Source organism: Polyodon spathula, chromosome 2 (assembly GCF_017654505.1).
Source record: "Polyodon spathula isolate WHYD16114869_AA chromosome 2, ASM1765450v1, whole genome shotgun sequence".
Lineage (NCBI taxonomy): Eukaryota > Metazoa > Chordata > Actinopteri > Acipenseriformes > Polyodontidae > Polyodon > Polyodon spathula.
The window spans coordinates 78,927,059-78,953,786 of NC_054535.1; the positions used below are offsets into that span (position 1 = coordinate 78,927,059).

General features: G+C 38.4%; 1 protein-coding gene and 1 long non-coding RNA gene across 2 annotated transcripts; both read left to right on the forward strand.

Moving 5' to 3' along the window:
- The first annotated feature begins 8,756 nt into the window (after window positions 1–8,756).
- LOC121328370 lies at window positions 8,757–11,191 on the forward strand. Its single transcript, XR_005951674.1, has 3 exons — window positions 8,757–8,870; window positions 9,174–9,334; window positions 10,943–11,191. It is a non-coding gene; the product is annotated as an uncharacterized LOC121328370 (long non-coding RNA).
- Window positions 11,192–12,549: 1,358 nt separating this feature from the next.
- Window positions 12,550–18,575, forward strand: LOC121301534 (solute carrier family 10 member 6-like). The gene is made up of 6 exons (XM_041231024.1): window positions 12,550–13,187; window positions 13,698–13,816; window positions 14,701–14,789; window positions 15,746–15,921; window positions 16,539–16,696; window positions 17,746–18,575. The coding sequence occupies exons 1-6, from the start codon at window positions 12,814–12,816 to the stop codon at window positions 17,955–17,957; spliced, it is 1,128 nt and encodes a 375-aa protein (XP_041086958.1). The 5' UTR covers window positions 12,550–12,813; the 3' UTR covers window positions 17,958–18,575.
- Window positions 18,576–26,728: the final 8,153 nt, after the last annotated feature.

The following is a 26,728-nucleotide window of genomic DNA, read 5'->3' on the forward strand; positions in this document are numbered from 1 at the left end:
ATGCACTGTTTGATTAAGGTCACACAGTTTGTGTTATTGTTATATTCTACAAACAGGTGTAATTAATCAAGCAATTACTGTACTGTGTTCATTTTAAACACTGCATTTTGCAGTGAACGTTTGCTACGCAAATGTGAACTGGTTTGTACTGTACAGACGTTTGTTTTAACCATACATAAAATGAAGCATCTTAAAAGTACTTTGTATAGTACATTAAACAATAAATACATACAAGGAGCAAGTGTGCTGTTATTTAAAAAACAAACAAACAAAAAAACAATACAATCGTATCCCACGAGAAATGTTTTGTCATATCAACAGTGATGAATACAGCATTTAAAAATATCCTTAACCTACCCAGACCAAATACTTTCCTTCACTTATTTTTAAAATTTCACGACAATACTTTTTTTTCCAAAATGTTACGGTTTAAAACTTACCAGCAAGCGCGCTTCATTTTTATTCTTACTGAATATGGGCACTGTTACAGTCAAGCAAATTTCGATGTGTACACGAGAGCATTCACCGACTCAAACAGATTCATTTACTATCCAACTCACTCCTCCATTTACAGATACCACAGTCAGCTGCTCTCTCACTCCGCCTGCTGGCTGCACTCAACCTGGGAAATACCCGAAGAGGAGCCGATAGTTTACGGAAATTGACGAACTCTGTGAGCCAAAAACGTAGGCCAGCACAGTGTAGGGACTGCAGTGGATTTTTATTCTTTTTTTAAAGTAGAAAAATCCCAACCCATCATAACGACATTTCTAAGATCACAGGGCACTTTGATGTATGTTTGCATACAATCCCTGTATCTTGTATTGTTGTTATAGGGCAGTAGTTACTATGTTAATTCTCTTTGAATCAGCTGCACCTATTACTCTATTTTGCTTGCCCAGTTGCCCAGCCTTGCTCCTCATTATCACTTCTTCTGCCTGTTATGTGCTGAGATAGCTCTGTGTCTGTTAAAACTTTACTTTATAAGTTTACCAAATACATTACCTACATTGCAATAGGTTTCCATGTATTTTTTTTTTTTTTTTACTATACTTTATTACACTTTTATAAGAGTAACTGCAGCAATAGGAGAATACACCTTGAAAATCCAATGATCAACCACGTGCACATCGACACAGCACATGACAATCTGTGATTGAGTGTAACAATTTGTGCTTTGATGAGAAATTGGTAATTCACCTGTACAGCTTTATACTGTGGTTCAAGCCAAAATTATGATTTTTCTGGAGGTAGGACACCACAAACCGATGTTCCACTACGTTTGTCAAATCCAACATACAGCTCTGAATTTTAGCACAGATATTGTCCTGTACAAAAACATCTATTAAAAAAAAAAAGGGACAGGTGGTAGTACATTATTAACGGATAAAACAAATATATAAAACAGCCTTTTCTGTGTTTCTATTTTTTTTAAACCAAGCTTGTTTTTTAAATCTTATTTAAAAAATAAATAAGGTAATAAGGTATGTTTTCTTGATTATAGGTTTTACTCACAAATACCGAACATATATTTGTTGAAAAATGTTCATATTTTATACTTGAAAACCAATTTACATATTTAAAATTATATTTAATTAATAAATAATTGATTACCTAGAAGAAAAATAACAAAACACAGGTTACAGTGCAAGAGGATGGACTAGGAGTTTCAGTTCCTCTGTTTGGAAATCAGACAAAAAAAAAAAAAAATAATAAAAACTTGTCTCGCATAATTATATATTGTTTGCGGTTGACAAAAGTTGAAGCAGAGGAGGGGAATTGTAACATAGAATGCCCGCGGTCAGGTGCAACAGCATAGGCGTATAGGAAGCTACACTAACTATGCGATAGGCCAACTGTACTTAAATGTGGTATTAAATTATGATTTTTTTTTTTTTTACTTGAATCAATAAAGCCATTATTATTTCTTGCTGAGCAGTCAATTCTATACATTATTAAAGACCCTGGCGACATGGTCTGCAGTATTTTAAAGATTTTAAATGCTAAATTACAGGACAGCAGCTAAACATATTATACTGTTTTTCTGCTTTTATTTTAAATCAGTTTTCTACATTTCCACCCCTTTCCACTATGAACTAAACAATATACAAACAAATAACATCCATAATAACGAAAATAATAACTTGCTAAAATAGTTTTTTGACTGCAGGTTACAGTAATACAGATTCACGTGTACCAAGTAAATCTAGGTTAGAACTGATTTGACTTGGATTTTACTTGGTTATAGCAAATAAATAAATAAATAAATAAATAAAATATGACAAGTATTACCACAAAAAGTGTGGATTTTAAGGTTGCTGAACTGTTGTTCTTGTGCACAGGTTTTGTGGTTTTTGCTGAAATAATCCATTAAAACCTGTAAACAGTAAAAAAGAAACCACTGTATTACAAAAGTGCACCAGAAGGTGGCAGTACTGAGAACAAAACAAAACCGAAGCAAAATATTTGCTATTGGAGGTTATTTGCTTTTCATCAATCCAATCTGTGGAAAATACAGCAATGATACATTTCAAATAATTATGGAATAATCCAAATTGTTAATAACTAACTGTATGTATATATTTTTTTCAGATCTAGGTATGGTTAATTGAAGATATGATTGTGATCCCTATGCAAGTTCATAAGGATTTTGAACAAAGTGTGGTAAACATATTGTTGGTTTATGTCTTTAATTAAATGATGTAAAGAAAGATGTTCCACCAGCTACTTAAAGTATTTCCTCCCAGTTAAGTGACTTGAACCACCTGCTTTTGGACAAGTTTGAGTAATTTCTGTAGTGCATTATACAATGTGAGTCAAGCAAAAAAAAAACAACGATGTACTTAAAATTGAAGATTGACTCTCCTGGTTTATAAAGGGTTGGTTTGCCTTGCGGTGCCACAGCGACCCCTGGTCAGACACCAGACAAGGCCGTGTGCTGTGTTTTCACCTCCAGGGATCAGTATGCACTGTTTAGCTTCGCAGAGTGAAAACAGGTCATTAGCTAGACAGCAGCAATCTATTGAATTTCAGTCAGTTAGTAGGTTGCAACAGTGACATGACATGCAAGTCTGGTATTTAAAGTTGATAAGAGAACATTTAAAAAATAGAAAAAAAAAACAAATTAACTCTTTCATACTAACATATATGCATATGTGTTTAACAGAATAAAGTTGTATTGGACAGAACAGGAACCAGGAATGAAGCCCAGTTTAACACTTGCCCTGTTTTTAAATTGGACCCCAACAATAATGCACCTGACAAAGAAGCAGTGAAGTGTCGCAGAGCAGACTTCATACCGAGTCTTGTAACTTGATGAAGAAACTATTCACTGACAGGCCTGCAAACTGTTCTCAAAAACACCCTGACATTATTTGTGCCAGTAAAGTAAGTCTCAAAGTGTAGTAAAGTGCTGGTACTGTACTATCTCTATTATGGTCACAAAAGACTCTGTCAGTGGTCTTAAATTGATACATTGTGCTATATTACAGTCTCTAATATCTTGCAATCTATACTGTATGTGCTGATGTCATAAACACCTTTCTGTAATGCCCATTTTATTTAGAAACAGAACAGGGTGGTATATTGAGAGAGTACTGTACAGTACTGCATTTATAAAGGGTACCTAACAAAAATCTAAACTTCATTGAGTCAGTTCAGTCCTGTGTTGACAACATTTTTGTCCTTGTTTTTTTTTTCATTCAGCAGTACAATCCAAGTAACCCCAGAGTTACATGTCACAGCACAGGACCTTTGTTTTTAGGGTTATACCGAGAAGACACAGGAGATTACCAGTGGGAATCCTTTAACTCAGCAGACCTGCTTGCAGCTTTTATTAACTCAAAAGTACTGGTGGATTATATGGTCTATCATCATGGATACTGCTTACTCAAGTGCAGAAATCAGAAAGGGAGGCTGGCAAGGCTTTTGATTCTGCTGTGCTTCGACTGAAGACAGTGGATTTCAACGAAACTCTGGGCAAATTCAAAGCCTTTGGATATGAGACTCTCTATGTCGAGGACATGTGCTGGGAGTGGGAGTGGGGTCTTGTTAAAGAGCAGAGGGCTCTCAATTTTTCTGCGCCTCATTCTACAAGGATGAAACTTTTTGTAGAAGCCACCAAAAAAAAAAAATATACAAATCCCTAAAACAACTCCCTAGCTACCCCACTGGTTACAGCCCACATGATATCTTGTACTATAGAAGGAAACTAACAGTTTCTATTCCTTATTCTTGGGTTATATGTTTGCACTTGAACTCTATGGGTTATTTTATCTAAGCAGTGTCTTCTGGGTAAAAGAATGATTGGTTATTGACGAAAGCCACTAAACAGACAGGACAATTTCAATATCCCAGGTGAAATGACCCACAAAGTGCAACAGTTAAAAAGCACAGCTTTTAAACAGAATTTACTTTACCATAGCGTACTACCGGACTATGTGACCTTATAAAATGCATTATGTCCATATTTATTAGAACTACTGGACTGCACCAACCATGATGCTAGAAATTCCCCAACTAACAATGAAAAAAGGTATGAAACATAGAACCATCAAATCTACACTGTCTGAAAGTAACCTGTTACTCTCTAAAATTGAATCGCACACATCCAATCACAGAAATCAGTTTGCGAACACGATTAACTCTCAAATATGTGCACTATGGAAGGATGTCTGAATAAATACCACTCCAAAGAGAAGTATGTGTGTTTGTTATTTTTGTTTATTTTAAATCAATCTGACCCTGTTTTTATCTCTTCATCTGGTGTTGTCATAAAATATATTCCTTGTCTACAGATTGTTTGTCTGCCTGAGTTATTGTTCCTTATCGTTCAGTGTAGCAGCAATGAGTCGCTGCCACTTTTCATCTTAGCAAAATATCTCAATCAAATGCCTGAAAACAAAGTGACAGTGTTGTGCAACTGGGTCTGCTGTAATTGCCTTAGGGAAGGTTCTGTGACTCAGGGTCAACAGTTCAATGTAGCAGGTGTTCGGAGAGGCCAGAGACGGGAGAATTGCCGCCACCAGGGCTCAGCTTGCCTGAGTACTCAGTTGCAACACCAAACCCTGTTGATAAAACCAAGGTAGGAGTGTTGCAACCATCATGGGATCCAGATCGGGAAGCCGTGTCTGCTTGGGATTGGTGGCCGATGCACTGGGGGTGTGCCCTGGACGCGTGGATATATAGCGGGCTGCTGCTGCTGAGGCTGGAGTAAGAATAGAGAAACAGAGATGAACACAGAAGGCGGCCAAGGAAAGCAGAAGAGAAGCAGGACTACAGCAAAAAGGAACCAGAGACTGCACGTAGTTGGCTGTAGCAAACGGCCAAAACAATGAGCTTTGGACTTTCTTATTTGTCAGTCTGAGTAGCACTACGCTGCTCAGCTGTAAGTGTACCACTAGCTGGTAAAGCAGCATGCTTTAGCTGCCCAGTGTAGTCAAGTGTAGTATGCTCAAGACACTCACGCAAAAAAAACTCTCGGGGGAGTGTTTTCAACTTATGTTAAAAACACTCAGCGTGTTTTTAGTGTACTTTCAAAACACTCAGATCACGGTCAAAACAATAGGTTACAGATGTAACCCCGGTTCCCTAAACGAGAAGATGACCGCCAATGATACTTTTAGCATATACCTGCCTGTCAGGGATTCCCTGAGCATTTTATATCAAAGCTGCTGATAGGCCCCTCTGTGGAGTGACCATCAGGCCTAATGGAGGAAGCACATGGTTGTTATATTTATTTATTTATTTAACTGCAAGGCAGCTGTACACACAACACTCGAAGGTAAACTGGAGTGTGAGGATTTTTAAAAATGTATTTTTACTGACAGCAGTAATCAAAAAACAATACTAACTGACCGTCTGTGGGGGCACTAGGCTGCGCACCGGACTCGCTGGAGTGTCGTTTTTTTTCCCTTCGCTCTCTCTTTTTTTTTACAATTGAAAAAAAGCAGAGGGCAGTTATAGAAAGAACATGCAACACGTTGCAGAGGTTAGTAAGCAGATTACAGACCACAATCGCTACGCGATGTAGGCTGTTGAAAGCCAAGGTTTTTCATTTTGTTTTTTAAACAAAACGCAGTTGCGTAGCGTTAGCTCAGCATTCAGTTGCCAAGTTTCTGATTCTGGGGAAGTGGCAAGCCTACTTCCTGCAAATAATTGCAAGGGAACAGCAGCAAAACTTGATAGAAGGAGCTCTAAAGAGTCCCATCACAACTGGAAAACGGTTTGAGTTATACTCACTTTACTTTACTGTCTGTGAAAGACAAAAGACATCTCCGCGCAGTGATTTACTACCTCAGTGAGGCGGGTTCGAGAACGTCACTCTGCTGAGGGGCATATTTGATATAAAATGCGCAGCGAACACCTGACAAACATCCCAGTGCACATTACAGTATAATTGGCGGTCGTCTTCGTATTGAAAGGGAACAACACACTACGTACTTTCAAAACACTCTTATGATCAAAACACACTAGAGTATATTAAGTTGAAAGCATTACTTTGCCTTCGACCCCCGTTCTTGACGCGAACGGCAGAAGTGCCATGCTAAAATCGCCACTATATTTTTGTGTTTGCGCCCAGCACCCTTGCTTATGCTGTATATATTGTGTTGTTTAAATAAATATGGGCTCAAGCCAAACTACCTACCTTGTCTGATTTCATTCATTGTAGAACCCAGCAACTCTACAATACATGTATTGATATAACCATACAGTACACACACACACGTAATATAATTACAAAGGTATGTATTGAGTATTAAAAAAAAACAAAAAAAAAAACAATACACATATTAATGCTGACTTTATTAAGTCACTCCTGTGATGTGCACACCTTTGTGCTTCAGCATAGACGTAGGCTATGCCTTTGCCCTTAGTTTGTGCGCTGAGCAGTCCTGCTCTGCGGCATACCATTCCTTCCTCTTCAAAACACCTCTCACAGTAGACGTAACTACTGAACCACTCTCACCAAGAGAACCGCAGTAATTATCCATTCATATTCCGGTTTACGTGCGACTTTTTAAGGTTGGTGATCTTATTTAAATAATAATTAATAGCCCAAATCACGTTTGTGCTGTTCTAGAGAGACAAGAAAAATACGTTTTACCCGACTTGCTCACAACTGAGGCAGTTTAAAACATATTCATTGTAGCCTAATGTAGTTTGGGAACAAACCGAAATCACAGAGCCCACTTTAAAAGTCACATTTATGTAAGCAAAATAATTTCTGTTTGGAAATGAGAAATTATAGGTCTGCATTTTTTTTTTTACCAGCTGTTAAATTAGGAGGATATGTTAAGAATATTTCTGCAGCCTACTGCAGTAATAGTGTGACATAAAAAGTAAAAATAAAAAATAAATTAAACAAAACAACTTTTTAGTGACATGGCTTCTGTGAGGTCATATTGATTATAACACGTTTTATACACGTCATGTTAACTGTTCAGACAACTGAGTTATGTAGGTACACTCAAGGGGTACCAATTTCATATTATTACCTGAACTGGGGGATTTTTACATTTATGGTGATGGCATACTTCTCTTGTTTGTATGAAATACCAGTATGTCATGTGAATCTGTTGTGAAAAGACTGTCATTGCCCCAATGTTTCTAATGTACTATCAGATCTGCACTGAATAGATTAGAACTGAATAGAATTGCTTTCATAGATTATCCTTCTATGTGCTCTGCTTTAATAATAGTCTATTATAGTGGTCTTTGTTTATATGACCTATACTTAGTTTTAGCTGCTGGGAAAATATGCATGCCATTACACTAGCTATCAGTAGACCTCTGTTATCCCCCAGGAAGCAAAAAAAAGAAGATTCTAATACTGTAGTGTCTTTTTATATGGAACGAAACACAGTACTCCAGCTCATGATACAAAGGAAGAAGAGGCAGCAGCCCCACTCTCCCAGGTGTTTTTCTCTACTATATCTAATTTCCTTTCCTAGGTGCTTGTCAGATTTCTTCCTTGTGATTCTACTTGCTCAATCCTTCTGCTTGAAACACCTCCTCTTCTGCTTCTTTCATGCCCAGCCCTCTTCCAGCCTGGATGCATCCTCCAGCACTCTTTCTATTCCTAACACCCTTTCCAACTCTCCCAACACTTTCTCCAACTCTCCCCCAGACCCTTTACAACTCTCCCCACACCCTTTACAACTCTCCCAACACTCTCTCCAACTCTCCCCCAGACCCTTTTCAACTCTCCCACACCCTTACCAACTCTCCCCCAGACCCTTTCCAACTCTCCCAACACTCTCTCCAACTCTCCCACCACCCTTTCAACTCTCCCAACACCCTTTCCAACTCTCCCACACCCTTCCCAACTCTCCCCACACCCTTCCCAACTCTCCCACACCCTTACCAACTCCCAGCTGACCCACAGGATAATTTTAGGTTGGATCTCAGTAGACATGCACCTGTACATGCTGTGGACATGGTCAAGTTGATACTTTTTTTGGTTTACGGTCATGTCTGGATATGTTTAACATACCTATTTTGCAAGCAGAGGCTGTGTTATTGTTGTGTATTAATATAGAAATTTGTATGAATTAAGTTACCAGATATATATATTTCTATGAATGAAGTAATATATGATATCAATTAACAACCCATATATTATATATATTAATAAGATATATATATATATATATATATATATATATATATATATATATATATTTTTTTTTTTTTTTTTTTTTTTTTTTGTCTTTTGAAGATCCATTGTATGACGTACTCTTATTTCAAGTGGAACCCAACAACGGTCAATGTGGATAAGTAACTGCCATGCTATTAAATATTAACACCATGGAGTCCAAGATGCACACTGTCCCAAGAAGAGTATTGACCCACTGCCAAATTTCATAAATGTAAGCATTGGTCAACACTGTAGGTGGTACAGCCTGACATGAAGTCCCTTGGCTCAGGAAATATCCACACATGATGTGGCTTATTAACTGTAGCTCATCCAGATTGCTGAATGTTTTGTCCTGGCACAGGCATGGGGAACATGACGATGTAACAAAAATGCCCATATAGGCGCTGTTAAGCCTATTTGTGAATACCACACAGATAATCAACTATGGGCAGCTGTAAATATGGTATTGCTGTTGTTGTTATTATTATTGTTGTAAGACATGGCAGCTAACATTCTTTACATGGTGTTTTCTTAGACATAATCCTTGAGAACTTTCCCTGATCAGAAAGCCCTTCATGACTGGGGTGAGAATCAAGGAAAGCAGGTCTCCTTTATTCCTTCAGGTGGAACTGTTTAATAGGTCTTCTCTGAGACATGTTAAATCCATAAAGAAGTGCAGAACTCCACCTGTACAAGGTAAGAGATTCAGAAACTGCCTGTATTAAATATAGTTGTTGACCCAATTACTGTAGGTCACCGTTGAAGTAAAGCATACACTAACAAGCCGATTTGGTTCCAAAACTGGAACTCATTTTTTCAATTTTTTTCAATCACTGTTATTCCCATTATCACAGAATACTGAAACAGATCTATGTCATTAGCCCAATTTACATATACCTTTCCACTATGGTGTAAGTGCTTGATGATGTATAGATCTCCTGTAATGGAGAAAAGGGTTCCAGGGTAGATGTTGTCTGCCTGCATAAGAGAGTGTAAGGAGTCATTCACACCAGAACACATCGTTGAAATAACGTGTTCCTTATTGAAGCAGATTAGGATATAACATTACAGGGTAGCACTCTGGACCTTAGCAGGATCAAACTAACGGTTCTTTTCTAACAAAACATAGTCCTTATCTACCAAAACATTGTCCTTATCTACCAAAACATTGTCCTTATATACCAAAACATAGTCCTTATATACCAAAACATAGTCCTTATATACCAAAACATTGTCCTTATATACCAAAACATTGTCCTTATATACCAAAACATTGTCCTTATATACCAAAACATTGTCCTTATATACCAAAACATTGTCCTTATATACCAAAACATTGTCCTTATATACCAAAACATAGTCCTTATATACCAAAACATAGTCCTTATATACCAAAACATTGTCCTTATAAACCAAAACATAGTCCTTATATACCAAAACATTGTCCTTATATACCAAAACATTGTCCTTATATACCCACAGCAAACAGGGGTTTCTTAACAGATACACCGCCATTGTCCAAACTAGGCCTCTCGCTTGCAGGTTCTTCATGGTGACGATGATAAAATAGCCCCTCTTTGACAATATGCCCAGAATCATTAACTTACTATCCTGTGATGTACAAGTAAATGCCTTGCTCTGCAAAACAGACAAAATATTCCCTATGAGTGACAAATGTGCCCAACCCCCTATAATATGGATTATAGATCCTATATTCTCATAAGAGTAAACCATGTCCCACATGGTGAGAAGGTGAGAATGTATACAATTTACAAAATAAAAGCCCAGTGGCAGGAGAGATTCAAAACTATTGTGAATATTGTCTGTTTTGGTAGATTGCGGTTGGAAACCCATCTCTACTATATAATTACTTTGTATACCCACCTCCAGTTGAGCCAAAAAATATGCGCAGGATGTGGTCAAGCTGGATTGACAATTAACAAATTAACTGCAATCTCCTGACTTTTGCCTCTTCCATTCTCGCTGCCAGCCAGCCATGGCCGCAATACTCCCCTTCCACACTTGGTGGCAGCATTTGGATTAGCGGAGGCAGGAGTCAGGAGATTTAAGCGGTTTCCATGAACACTTAATAAAAAACTGAACAATTAACTAACTACTGCTAACCCTGGAGCTGCCTCCCAGCTCCTATATATGAATTGCCAATCCAGCTTGAGACCACGTTCTGTACAAGTCAGTGATGTAAGAGGCCGAGCACCTCCCCTTGGTCCACTTTACCTGGAATGACCCACTTACAGTTTAACCTCTGCTTAAGACTTGACATGCTACCTTTTTTCCCCTATTCAGCTACAGAAGAAGAGAAACTCTTTGAAGATGCCAGACTAAGACAACTGTCCAGCAAAACAAATGGGAATTCAAATCACACCCACAAGACAAATATGGTTTCTCAAGGTTTCCAGGTTTTGTGTGCAGTTCAAACTGGAAGTTATCTTTTAATGGCTCTATGATACCCAGCTATCTGATGTTGTCTTTGTGGGTGGCTTACCTTCGAATTAACAGAAAACATTAAATTGCTATCATCTGCTAATAAATGAATAATACAGTGCCTGCATTCTTACATCAGCCTAGGTTTAATGTGTTTATTTTGGCATTTTGCTGAATAGGTTAGACTTTGCCCCTCAACCTGCACTGCTGAGCATAAATTCAGAAATGTTGTTTTGAGGAGCTGGGGTTTGCTTAGCTGGCGCTTACCAGTGCGTTAGAAATCAGTCAGGCAGTTGTAAATACTGGCCCTGGTTAATTATAACTGCTGTATATGAATAAAATAATTGCTGAACCTATAGCTTCTATGCCAAGGCTTCTTCTACAGAAAATGCCTCACTATTGTGTATTGTGAATATGGGCACTGTAGCAGGATAGCGTCACGACCCAAGCTGTTATCGGCATGAAGGAGACATTAGAAGCAGGAATGCTGCAATTTAAGCACTAGAGCGCACGCTTATTAAACTCACAGAGGGACAAAACAAACAAACCTATACGGCACAAGGGCCAAAATAAAGGTGGTGAATGGTGTCAGATTTGCACATACTCATATATATATATATATATATATATATATATATATATATATATATATATATATATATAGATAGATAGATAGATAGATAGATAGATAGATATACTCTAAGCACACCCTTAAACTCAGGGGAGACGTTTAATGAGGACATAGCGATGTTTCGGACTCCTGTAAGTGGATTGACTGGGCTTGCAACGCATCCAGATGACTTTTAAACAATCACAAAGACTTGTTCGATTTGAAGTTTTAACTAATCAAAGTAGTATTAGTACCCGTTCGGTTTATTAAATGCTTAATAATGGATCCAGTAGTTGACAGACTACTTCAAATCCCAGTGCTTTCAAAGGTATAATAGCATTAGCACTTCAATACATTTGTGGTTATAACATGTTTTGCCCTTAGGCCATGCATGCAAAAAGCTAAAAACACCCCCCGCTAAATCCTAATATATCACTCCAATGCTGTAGGTCACATGGTATGATTCCATGCAGACCACTGGAGTGAGTTTAAACTAGCAGCAGCAACATCATCCATAGTGTTGTCTGCCTATTGTCCCAGATGAAATTCTAAAACAAACCCAAAAAACAAAGAACCTAAAGATATTCAACACAAGAAGGAGGTGGATTGGAGCCATAATATTCCTAGTGCTTATAAGCAATAAGAAAATGGATTTGAAAACATTAATCTATGACTCTATTAGATCCCGTTAAAAGTCCAGGGGTTTGTGTTGAGCAAGTATGATCAGGTTGAACACTTCTGTTGTATTGATCTTGTGGATTTAAGTACTGTGCAGTGTAGTATGAATGACCTTTGCACCTGGGGTTCATGGATTGATGCAGGTTAAATACAGTATGTTACTAAATCCCACTGAACAGATTTTTTTTCCAGGAATTAAATATTCATTAGCACACTGGCCAAGTATAGATATGCAGGCTGTTAGGGGTGTGGTCCTTACAATAAGGTTTCCATTGACTTCAGAATCCAGCAGAATTAATCCGATTACTCTCCGGTATCCAGTTAGTAACAGGCATTCCATTCATACTTGGTTAAACACAGAAAAAAAGAAAAAAAGGCTGCGACCTGCCTTTCCCAAGCACAGTTACCAACTGTAGTTCAGCAAAGCTGCACCCTCGAGAACAGAATGCTGAACTGCAGTATCGACACGGACTGCCAGGGCAATGTGACAGGCAATGAGACAGCAGAGTACGAATCGTCTGATGACAGATTAAGCTTTGCTTTCAGCGTTGTACTGACCGTCATGCTGGCTCTGGTGGTGTTTTCCTTGGGGTGCACGCTGGAAGTGGGCAAGCTGTGGTTTCACCTTCGGCGACCCTGGGGCATCATTGTGGGGATTGTGTGCCAGTTTGGGCTGATGCCCCTCATTGCATATCTCCTGTCTGTGGGCTTCTCTGTGAAGCCGGCGCAGGCTGTTGCTGTTCTCATCATGGGATGTTGTCCCGGGGGAATCACCTCAAACATGATCACCTACTGGACTGATGGAGACATGGACCTCAGGTAAAGGCCCTTATTTTTGCAGTCTTACCTCGTTTTTCCCATGGTTATACTATTCATTTACCATAGTTTACCCTGGTTTGCCGTGTTAATGAATATGTTTTACCTTAGCCCATTATTCTTTACAATGCTTACCTATGCTTAACCATGGTTTCACTGTGCTTTATTACACTTTGCTATGCTTTTACTTTTGGTAAACTTTCATAACGGGGGACATTTTTATATATTAGTTAAAATGTGGACAAAAACTACATTTGTGCATTTTGTATTTACTTTTTACTGCAGATGAACACAATAATTTAACTGAAATGCAAGCATTATTTCCTTAATAATGGATGACACATCTGATGTTATTTTTTGCATACTGTTTTTTAAAACATGGGAATCTTAATTCTACCAGGTTCAATATGTAACAGAAAAGTGCTGAGTTTTAAAAGACACACGTTGAATTGGCTGTTGGGGGCATACCTGTAATGGCTTCTCTGTGTGATTTGTTTGACTTGCTTATTTCAGCATTGCCATGACAAGTTGTTCGACGGTGCTGGGAATGGGGATGATGCCATTGTGTCTCTACATCTACACACAGTCCTGGGTCCAGACAGGCAGCATTAAAATACCATACCTGAACATAGGTAAAGAAGAGGTCTTGGGTTCTTTTTTATTAAATTATAGAAGGTATTTGCTATAGCTAAATATGTGATTGTGTGTCCGAGGATTTAAAAAATATATATTATCTTGGTACAGTGGCAGATCCACCATTGTAAATATAAAGGTACAGTTATTTTGTTGGCTCAGTATAAGGCTGTTCCCTAACCAATACTGTTTTTGTGTTAAAATGTACAGCATGTGTCATGAAGTAGTAGCAGAAAGGCATGCCATTAAACTTAAAAGGACCAGTTGTTCCAGTTGTATTAATACAGACTAGTCTACACAGACACACAATATCCCGCACAGATTATGGATTTACAAGGGTATATTTATTGTTCAAAGTGTATTTGTGGTAACACAACGACAGTAACCTGCCTTCAGTTTAACATGCCTCATGTTGTATGTTGTGGTCCTGTACAGGACAGCAAGCACAAGACTTAATGTATTTTAATAGAACAATAACTACACAAAGCTGTATAATCAGATGCCTGTTTCTTAATTTGTTTTCATTCATTGCACAAAAAACTGTATGGGTGTAGAGTACATGACGAACGATACTTATCCTATAGACTTCTGTGTTCTAGTCTTATTATACAGAGCTAGCGTTCTTGTGATTTACATGTCACCAGAACTCCTTGATAGAATTAGAGCCTTATTGTGCACAGCTGGGTGGACTTTATTCTTCTGTGGAACAGTTTTGATGACTCACATGTGAATTATTATTGTAGTGTATTGGATGAACGGATATTTTTGTGAAAAGTAATTGCACTCTATTAATGCATGATGTACTGCGCAGTATAATGCATGTATATTTGACTCTGCAGTCCTAGTTTAGCAGATCTCAATTCAATTTGCTTTCATCTCTCAGGTTTCACATTGGTTACCTTGATTGCGCCTGTGAGCTGTGGCGTGTTTGTAAATTACAAGTGGCCGAGGCTGGCAAAAATAATCCTAAAGGTACTACAATAAATGTTTGCCCTTGTTTGTCACAAACTTTCAAAATTTCCTTTCTCTCTGCTTACAGATATGACCAACAACTAAATTAATTTAAAAAAAATAACTACAGGAACATAATTTAGATATTTTATTTAAACTCATGTAATCAAAGAAACTACAAAATGATATTGCAAAAGTCTATTGGAAGGCATAGTAGTAGTACAATATTTCATGATTTCAAAATGTCACATTTTTCAATTTTGTTTGTTTTTCATTAAGTATATGGGAAACTACAAAGTGGTATGTAATGCATATGTTAACGTAACATTATTCAGCAGGTTTCATTCGACTTTATGAAGAGAATTGAGTTAATTCTACAGGGTGATGCATTTTGCACTTTTAAGACAATAACAATGTAACATATAAGGTAATAGCAATAATGTAAAACAACTTAGACAATTGCATTTATTCTATTTTGTTTGTGCTATGGATTTATGTGCACACGTAATGTAGAAACTATTTTGTTGCAAAAAAATCTGTTATTGGAACATATTATCACTGAAACCCGCTATTTGATCTTTTAGGTCAGACTTGCAAAGTTGTTGCTTTTTTCAATAACTTTCGAGTTCCTGTAATTTAAGCTCTCAAACTGAATGATTTCTCTTTTAGATCTATAGGGCCATACTTTCAAAACCATTTCCTCCGCTCTTAATTAAGGAAAAAATCATGCAAATGTTACAAAATGAGAAACAAACACCCTCTGAATTCTTAACAGAACTTGAATTATATCACTTAGTTGTTTGGTTAACAGGCATTTTACCTCTTTTAAAAAAGCAGGAGTTAAAGAGTAAACGCTTTGAAAATATGACTAGATAATATTTCTTTAATACATTTTTGGTCAGCTTATTGTCATACAAGTGTTTCACATACGTTTCACTTGACTAGAGTAAATCTGTATTTTCCTCTACTGTCTCTAGGTGGGCTCTGTAGCTGGCTGCTTGCTAATCATTGTTGTTGGCACTGCTAGTGCTGTGCTCTATAAAGGCTCGTGGAACACTGACACACCAGTTCTGATTATAGGGATTATCTACCCTATGATCGGGTACATGTCTGGATTTCTTTTGGCGGTTAGTGTGAGACAACCCTGGCAAAGGTAAGGGAAGTACACCCACAACTATAAAACACTCCACAGTGGTACTGCTGTACACACTAAAACAGTACATGAAACTTATAGTCCAGTGTTTCTTTAGGTATTTCTAAACCGATTAGGGTGCAAAATCTTTTCCAAGTTTAAATGGATAACAGTTTTAAGTAAATATTAACTACAATGTAAATTCACTACAACACTATATTGCTGTACTGTATGTAATTAATAATTTAAAATAATGTGTTACTGATTCAGCTGCCCTCTGCCTGGCCCTATGGTATACAGTACTGATCAGCATGTACTGTATTACTCTAACCTTGTCAACCAGGGGTCAGAAATATTTGATTAGCATGCAGTGTGAGCAGGAGCATTATCATGCTGGAATACGTTATTAACACCATTATTATCCAGAACACCACGACACAGTCGTGTTTTTTTTTTTTTTTTTTTTTTATATATGCATTGGTCCAATTCATACAATACAAACAAGAAGCTTGTTCAAACCAGTGTCCCAATACTTGTTGGATGATGTGTATGCAATGTCTGGTTCGCTAGCAGTGTTGTTGCTAAACTTTCCAACTCCTCAAGGCAGGAGGGTCTAGTGCTGGCTTTTGTTTTCACAGGTGCCGGACCATCGCTATGGAAACAGGAGCTCAGAATGTACAAATCTGTTCCACGGTGCTTCAGCTTTCTTTTCCGCCAAAGCAGCTTGTTCTCATGTTCACATTCCCAATCATCTACGGGTCGTTTCAGCTTTTGGACGGACTGGTGATTGTTGCAGGTAGGTGTTGTACAAGGGATTCAAATCAGCAGTTCATGTCACAGTCTGCACTTTATTATGAAAAAGGAAAAAAGACCTGTTTTTCTTGGTATCAAGATGTAGCAGGGGGAGATCTGTGCTGACTCTGCTGGCGTGTTCACAGTGCTGCAGGACGAGGGCAGCAGTCATCCAACAACCGCCTGTGAGTCATGGCAGTGACACAGGGAGGTGGGAAAGGGGGTGTGTGGACTTCCCCCTCTCTGAATGGCTGGGAGGCGAGTCTTGGGGAGATTGTTAGCCCTATAAGTTAATGCGCTGCTGTTTCCTCAGGTCTACCCTTTTAGACGCGACAAGAGTGCGGAATCGCTGGTCCGGGACCGAGAGCCAGTTGGGAGAGAAAGAAAACAAAACATTTCACAGTGAGACAGTGAGGGCGGGGAGCCCTTGGGCAGACCCCGGAAAAGTGTAACTGAGCAGGCTAGTTAGCCGGCAGTGTAGGTCGGTGATCCGGGTCGCACGGGTAGCCGCGACTGGGATATAGCTGTCAAGTGCAGCACCTTTTCTTTGTAGTTTTGTTACTGTTTTATTTTCTCTGTTTCTTTGTGCCTTCTATTTTTGAATTATTGTTCTGAAACACCTGCGAGTGCACTGGTACTGTTTACCATCGCTTGATATTCCCGTGGTTCTGTTTACCATAGTTGGTAAGCAGACCACGGACCAACAGCGCCCTCTGCGGGCTAAAAGAAACAAAAGCACCCCCGAAATAAAACTGGGCACCAGTGCGGTGTTGTCAAGTCCACCTGTCTGTCTCCTGTGTCAGTGAATTACCCACCACCCTTCCACACAAGACTTAGCAGAAGAGACGTTAACAAACTAAGTGATCCCAACCCATAAGGGAGCACAAAGGTCAACTTCTGAGCGCCCAGCCTTTTGAAATGTCATGAAACAAAGTGATTTAAGAGTTTCAAAAAAAGATGCTGATGGGCTCCCGCAGTAGTTATGCATAACCAGTTCTCAAAACTTGATACAATCTACAGCCTTTAACCATATTATTCTTATTTTGGTTGCAGTGTATCAGATATACAAAAGAATATTCCAGAATAACTCTGCAGATAAGCTCACGCCGGAAGCTGCTGTTATGAAAGAGTCAAGTGTGAATGGTCTACATGGAGAACTGAACATAGCATTTGAGAATGAACAGGCTGCCCGCAACAACTCAAATCAAGAATCAGAACGCAACCAAACAGGAGAAGAAAAAACACTGGAAAACACTAAAGTGTAAAATGGACAGGTATTGTTTTACAATAGCTCCCCAGCGGCCCCCCTTCAACATCTTAATGCTGTTGATTGTGTATGTACAGTATCACTTACTGCAGTAAAAGAGGCCAATATTGGTCTGTAGCTCTGTAAACTCTACTGCAGTGGGTCAGAGGAGACACCCTATGTGTTGACAAAATTATACTGGGCACTATGGCTGTACTAGTATCACAACTGAGCATTGTTTGATTTTTGTATGTTTTTATTTTGTACTGTGTTACCGTTTTTATGATTGTTTTAACTGTTTGTGTCATGTTTGAATGGTTTGTTTCTTTTTTGCCATTGGTTTTGTAATGTTGTTATAGAAAGTAACATACCGGTGTGACAGAAATTCAGTGATTCTTGGTGGCAAATCTCCCTCCCGACCTGTGAGGAAGCTGTGTAAGGGTGCCGAGTGCCCTGGACTCAGATGGCCAGACAATTTATTCCAGGGTTGGAAGTCAGCCATCTTAGAAAGGGGGCGGGGCCACAATACTGCAAGTCAGTGTTGCCAGGTTCGCGATTTTCCCTCGGAATTGGGCTACTTCAAAACACAACCGCTGGAAATATTAAGGAGTCGTGGGTTGATAATGTAATTAGATTAGTGGTATTGTTTGGATGTTTGCAATATTGTTAAGGATACAGTACCAGCATTAATACTTCAATAAAGGGATCATGCTGTAATTCGGTTGCTGGTCAGGTATGAATGTTGATTTGTCCCTTCAGAGCTTCCGTACAAATTTGTTGGTAGTGACGTGTGGATGAGCTGTACTGGGGCTTGTAGTTTTTTTTTTTTATGCAAAGGGCTCCATGTTAATAATAAGCTTGCTTTCAGTTAAAACAAATCATTGGGCTATTTTTGAAGTGACTTTGCGCTATAAACTCTGCAGTAATCTGGCAATCCTGCTGCAAGTCATCCCCAAATAATCGCCGATGTGTCAATTGCAGATTGGAGGAAAAGCGATTGCACTCGCTACCAAAGGGAGCAATACTGGTGGTATAAAAGGGGATGTGGCTTAGCAACCTGTTCCTTTGTTTGGTTAAAGTTTTGAACCTGGATGGACCCGTATTGTACTGCATCGTGAGCGTTTAATTTGTCTTGTCTAATTGTTACTTGTTATTATTAGACTTGCCTGGAACAAGACTGCATAAATTGGATCAGGAGGCAGTGCGGTCCAGTTGTTAAAGTCCAGGGCTTATAACCAGAAGGTCACCGGTTCAAATTCTACCTCTGCCACTGACTGACTCTCTCACTGTGTGACCATGAGCAAGTCACTTAACCTCCTTGTGCTCCATCCTGCAGATGAGATGTTGAATCATTGTCCTCTGCATGGTAATGTACAGTTCACAGCGTACATCTGTAAAGCACATTTACAGCACGAGCACTACTGCACTCACTGAGGACTGGTGACCGTGTATGTGTTTTGAATACCATGTACATTGTTTGGGACAGCCCTGTGAATGAAATATACAGTTATGTATGGCTCTGTATCTCATTATTATTTCTGTTGGTCAGTTTCAACCCCTGGATTATAAAAAAAAAAACAATCATCACTTCATCAAAACTGTGTTTGTCTTTGTTTGGAACACTGCATCATCTCTACACCTGCACCCTGCAACCCACTTTGCCATAACCGGGAATAGTGTTTTTGCTACAGCCAGCATAGCCTAAAGGACAATGGCCATGGTAATATAACAGCCACAGAAACAACCTTTTTTGTATCCATATTGACTTTCCTAACGATTTATAGAAACACTACCATTATACCTAAACAGAAACATGTCTAACAATATAAATTAAACAAGGTATGACATAGGTATGACTTCAAACGAGTGGGAAAGCTTGGAGGCATTTTTAACATTGTGATCAGAGAGAGAGAGAGAGAGAGAGAGAGAGAGAGAGAGAATCTGCTTTCCAGAACCTTTTAATTAAAATATAATATGGTATTTTGCTGTACTAATATAACAAATTATGGGTGACTATTACTTATTATAAATTCTCATGTTATGCACAAATGTAAGAATTGGCTTTCTGTGGTGATGTACTTTTTCCTTTCAAATAGCCTGTATCTATAATCGTATACATGATTTATTTTAATTGCAAGTACATATCCAGCCCACTATTAGAGTTTTGTTACAGGATACATTATTTTTTCTCTAATGTAATCACAGTTTTACATATAGACTGCCCTGTTGTTCTCAATCTAAGTCCCAAATTCTGGGCCACTCTGCTGTTCCTAATTCAGCCCAGTTTTGAGATGTTCTGCTCTTACAGAGGACAATCCAGTTTCTAGGTCGTGCTCAGTTTACCATAAAAAACGTACACTAGAACTGAACTGCGAATTCATTTAAGAGTAACCCTTAGCACATGAATCAAATGTTAATGTATATTTTGACTTTCCCCAGAATTTTTTAAAGAAACAGAAATAACATTTAAATGTTTTTTTTTTTTTTATTACAATGAACCCACCAGAAAATACATTTGTTTTAAGTAATAATACAATACACCACAGCCATTAATTAAAAATACAGTAGCGTTGGGTCCTGCATGACTTATGAATGGGATGTTTTCAGCATTGCCAGATTTGGTAGCCCAATCACAGCTAAAATCACACCCAAACCTCCCAAAAGTAGCGCAATCACAGACGGACAGACGGACGAGGTTGGGTTGGTTTAGACGGGTAGTGACGTGGGTAGTGACCTTCTTAGTTGCATTGCTTTTACACAGCCACAGCCAATACTACTGCTAACAGCAATCAGCAATTAAAGAAATACATTAAATATTTACACTTACCTACTGCACTGGTTCTTATAGCACTGGCAATCAGCGTTCCATTCCAGAAACAAGGACTTGAGAACCTGAAAACTTAAACTATGTACAACCCACTTTGTCACAAAAAAGTCTCACCAGTTTTCCAGCAGTATCAGCTAGTTTCTGTACATGCTGGAATCAAAACTAGTCAGCAGTTCCCTGGGAGGACTAAAAGAAGTCCATTCATTCTTGGTCAATCCTGACCGTAGGAACATGATGCTTGAAAGCAGTGCCAATCCCATTCTGTTTCGGGTATCGTCCTTGAGAAGAGCCACTGGAGAGAAAGCTCTCTGCACATGTGCATTACATATTAGCAGGTAGCTTTATGGCCACGAAAGCCAGTTTTCTGAAGCCGTGATTTCTACCTGCATCTGTATATTCATTCACTTTGAGCCAAATTTCTTCCAAAGCGCACTTCTCTGTTATGTTAGTGGAAGCAATACTTCTCCATTGTATTTCAATAACATTGACTGGACTTGTGAAAAACTGAATTGGCAGTTTACTCACCCATGGTTTCTCATTAGACATGACTGTTTTGATTCTAAACTGTTCTATTTTCCTGAGCATATCCATCGATTCGGGCAGTCGTAATTGATACTGGGTCAGTAGTTGTTTGGTGAACTCAATGCACCTTGCTGTTATTTCATTTTTGTGAGCTGGTGCCAGTTTGCTGACTTTCATTTTCTGCTGGAATGTAATTCCAAGATCCACGTCATTTGGAGACAGGTAAATGCTTGAAGATTTCAAATCTAAATTTAGGAGCTTTTTTGCCTTGTCGATGTACATCTGTTTAAGCAGTCTAGCAGAATAACAGTGTTCAGCACTTGATGTGAGGCTGAAGTGCAGCTTCAATGCATATTGATCAACCATTCTTTCCAAGCAGTCGGCAACTACTAACCAACTTGTAGAGCTTGGAGAAAGCAGCTTTAGCAGACTGCCACTATTTTCAAATGTTCTATACAGATCTCTGTATTATGTTTGCCGCTTTGCTGAATGTGCAAACCAGTTGTAGGTTTCCTTAATTAAAAAATCCAAAAGGACACTGCATCGATCCAGAGATCCGAGAGTCAAGTTGAGGGAACAGGTTGCTAGTCAAGTTGTCCATTTGTTACCTTCCTTTCAAAAACCAACATCACTTTTAAGCGCCACCCTACCCACAGCTGGAGCAATAAATGGCCCATTTAGCACCAAAGAAATCCTGTTGCAGTATCTCTTTCTTCCTGCTGCAACCACGGCAATCCGCCATCACAATGCATACACAAATTCACCCATTCTAACACCAAAACAATACATTTACAAGCAGGGCTTTGCCCCGCCCCCTCTAATCACGTGCAAGGCTTTTCCACCCTGCCACATAAAGGTTCATATTAAAACCTGGTTAAAACACTAATTTTCTTATGTAATGTCCATCAGCATATTATAACATTTCGGGTTCTTTTTGGAACAGAAATGAGCCTGCAACCGTGAAGGCTCAAGCTGTTTATTTTTTACAATAACTAAATAATCACAGAATAAAATCATAAAGTGAGGGAAAGGGAACTGGGAGTCGAAAATGAAAATAAATTATTGTAGTAGTTTTTCTTTTACCCTGCCCTACTATTGTACAGACATGTACCCTACTTAGCTCAATCCAAATGGTTGTCATGCTGATACGCTGGGGAGGCCGCACTGTGGCTGATCACCGGAGCCAGAATCGCAGCCGTTGTGTGTGCTGATGCGCTGGGGATGCAAAATGAGCTGATCCCTGGAGCCAGCATTACACTTCAGCCATCAACACCAGGCAGAATGATATCTACATCAACAGATGGAAAGAAACACAAAAATGGATGGAGATGCAGATGGATCACATTAGTTTACTGTAAAGCTACATCTTAGTTGGTGCTTATCTTGGTAAGAGCTGAGTTCAAATCAACATCAAGTTTTAACATCTACTCTCATGTAATGGAAATCAATACATTGTACAATAATAATAATTACATCCAGTGAGAGATTATAGACATTCTTGTGCAAAGTACAAGTAACATGTAAAAATGTGCCCCTCAGCCATTTACTGTATAGTCCTTCCCGTCTCCAACCCTGGTCCTGGAGGGCCCCTATCCAGCAAGTTTTCTAGTGTCTTTAAATCAGATCTGGAACACCTGTTAACCTTGACTAATTAAGCCAATAATTCAATTAAGTAACTCAGCGATTAGTTGAAATGAAAACCAGTAGCCACAGTAACTCTCTAGCATCAGGGTTGGAGACCCCTGGGCTAAATGTATCAACCTGTGCCATCTAATAACTGTCTTGATCAGGGGTCTCCAGTCCTGATCCTGGAGGGCTGTTGGTTCCTTCCAATAAGCACTTAATTGGTCCAATTAAGGAATTTAAGGTACAGCTAGAACAAAAACCAGGAGGGACATCGGCCCTCCAGGACCAGGATCGGAGACCCCTGGTAGCAGATTCATTGCTCCATACCACCAAATTTATATTATGCCCATTTTAATTCAACGACATAATGAATCCCCTATTGTTTCTTGCTAATTCTGCATTTATGTGCTTTTCGAGGCAGAATGTATGTATTTTATGAAACAAGCAGTGTGTAGTGTGGTGACTACACCTTCCTTACAGAGAGTGTGAAGTGATCAGTTTTGTTCAAGGAATGTATAGCTAGAAACATGTTTCAGTTTGTTTCATCGTCAGATATCTGTGATGTAATTAAGAAATCGTGATGGTTTAACAAAGTTAATTAGGGCTTTAAAGGCAGGTAGAGAGTAGCAAGCCTAACTAAAAATAACCTGTCTTGCATTTTGTGTTCACCCACAACTGAGTATGAGATAGAAAGCTGCTACATAAAAATAAAAAACAACAATAAACTTGCTGCGCCATCTACCACCATCCCAAAGTGGGCACTGACAAGCACTGGATTTTTTTTTACACAAATGGAGGGTTCTAAAAATCCAGGAAGAATTGGAGAGCTGCTTATGCTGCTAGCATACCACATATTTTACTATCCTACTGTACATAAGCAACATTTTCCAAAAGGATAATCAATAAATATTTCTCAAAAAAGATTCCTTAGCCTGAAGTATAATCTGTGGGGAACACAATAGTCAAGGCCCCCATTCATGTGTCATGCATGTGACGGATGCTAATTATTATTAAATATATTCTTACCTGCTTGTTATCTTCAGATCTGGATTATATGTTTTCCTTTAGTACTGCCTCTCTCATCATCTACTGTTTACTGATGAGGAACAGACCAAGCATTTAAACAAGGGCAATACTACCTGATAGGTTTGAATCATGTGCTAAGGCCTTGATACTCTAGCACTTTTTTATCACTTCATAGAAAGCTGCAATTCATATAACCTATGCTTTTGAATTGAGCCACCTGTACCGGCAAAGGCCTAGTCACAGAATTGTAGCTTGGGGCTTGGAAATGAAAACGTTGAAATCTTTGATAGTAATGACTTGGAATTTGATAATGACTTGGAATTTGATAGGGGGAGCTGCAGTATCTCTTGATGAGACCTCAGCTACTGATGATTGTTTAAAACAAACAAACAAACACAACCAGTCTAGGAATACTGATGGTTTCTTAACTTCTAGAATTCCAGGAATATAAATGCCACTGTTATAGCGCTGCAGGTGCATTGCAGTTGTATCGTTACTATATGAGCTTGTATGGGCACATTTCATAAGTTGGCATGATTGACCAGTAGTACATTGTGCCTTTTTGGTGTTTCATTAAACAAAAAAGGGATAAATTAAAGCTCTCGTCGTTAATCAAGCAATTATTTAATAAATTACACCCCCTTACAAATACACAAAATACCTGAATGAAAAACAAACTAATATTTAACCACAATAGCAACAATTAAAAAGTGGAGTTTATCTTCTATACTCACTCCCCCACCCTCCCCAAATACATAAAACTAGTAACCTACAGCCATTATTCGTCTGATGCTTCTCTATTTTGTTTCTAGCTTTCTTTTCAGGAGCTCTGTGGTCCTCATCCGGCAGTGCCTGGTTCATGACCTTGCCACAGTAGTACGTACCTATGGCTCTAACCATTTTAGAAAGTGGTGATAATCCACAAATACACTAAAATAACTTATTTTTATTGAACAAACAGCTTAATACCACACATTTAATAAAAGTGCGAGGAAGTGTACCTGAGGTTCGGAAAAATGCAACTGGAACTGTATTGTTTTTGTATACTGTGTAAAGCACACAGATTGAGAATGACAACCTTGCTTGTGTCATTACTACAGGACCCAGCCTTAATTTCGATAATGTGGAGTGTATTTTACTTCAAATATATTAGAGTTTCTTTGATGCCTCCGCTAATTATCCAGTCTTTACTGCATCACAGATACATCAATAAAATTAACCTTTAACCCCCTCCCCCCCAAAAAAGAAAAAAACAAACAAAAAAACATTTCATGCTACCATAACCTGTAATGATTTGTTTAACCATCTATCAAACACTATGTACTGGAGCTCTTGATCTGATTGTTATTTAATGTGCCTTGTAATTAGGGAAACTGGTTTAATTCATTACAATGTGTTTTCTTTTTGTTTTATAGGGGAAATATAATTCTTAATCTTTCTGTTGTACTTGTGGCTGTAATCATCGGAGTTACACTTCTTGCTCTTTCAAAGATATCCTGAACAACCAGAGTTTTTACATACACAGCCAGAGCTGACTTAACAGACATCTGTTAAAAATATTAAATCAATTGAATAAATGTATGTGTGTATTTTGTAAATAAATCAAACTACTTTCTGCTAAAATAAGGAGCAGTGAGTCGTCTTTGGTGTGTAAACTTGCTCAGGATAAGCCTGGAGGGCGTAGGCCAGAGCCATGACTCTGTTATATAAATTCTAGAATCCTACAGAGTCATTGTAAACACCCTTTTCAAAGTGGTGCTTGTTTATTTCACAGCACAGTTCTTACGATGTCCACAATACTAGAATATCAGCATCCTTAATTACCAGAAAACAACACCCATGTTGGTGGTTAACCCATGTCGGCTTAAGAATACAGAAGGGTGAAGTGAATGACTGTTTCAGGTATAACAACACTACTATCATTGGATGCCTACTGTACATTTCTTTTTGTTTTAGATCATTTCCCCCAAAATGAAAGCAATGAATCACACACATTTACTGTATATTGTATGCAGTACTGAACTAGTGTAGTCTTTTATTTACAATGCAAATGTTCAGTAAATGACATGATAAAACATATACACTTTTTTTTTTTTAAATAAATATTTACATGTAACTTTAAATGACAACCTCTTCCTTTCATTGGTGATCACAGGAAGCAGTTAACAAACTTACAATGTAAATCCTGCTTTCAAATAGCTTCATCTTAACAAGATCATATTGATGCATTTTTATTAACAGGTTTACATACATAATGATGTGCATTTTATTCCAGATTAATGAAATCTTACATTTATCTTCTGTCCTTTTCAATTTTGCCACAGATTCTTCTAAGATATAACTTTTACTTGTGATTACATCTTGCATGAAATCTACACTTTTAATTACGAGTAGCAGCATGCTAAGACTTATGTAGTTTAAGGACTGCAGTTTATTTTATTTTATTTTTGTAAAGGTTCTATCTATCTATCTAGCTAAAGGCTGTCAATCACAGTTAACTTCTGTCTTGTCCCTCTTAAGCCTGAGACAGACAGACAGGTGCGGCACTGCTGGGCATTTTCACAGTGCGGTACTGCTAGTCTGCACCTGGACACAGAGGAGTGGTATGTACTACGCGGTACAGTAGTTGTCAGTACCCCACCATAATGCCCTTGAATATAATTTTTATATATGGCTAAAAGTTATTCATCACCTAGTAGAACATTAGGTTGCAGACATAATTTAAAAAAACAAAACACTATATGAACATAATTCCCATGTTTTATTTAACATCATGTAATCTAAGAAAC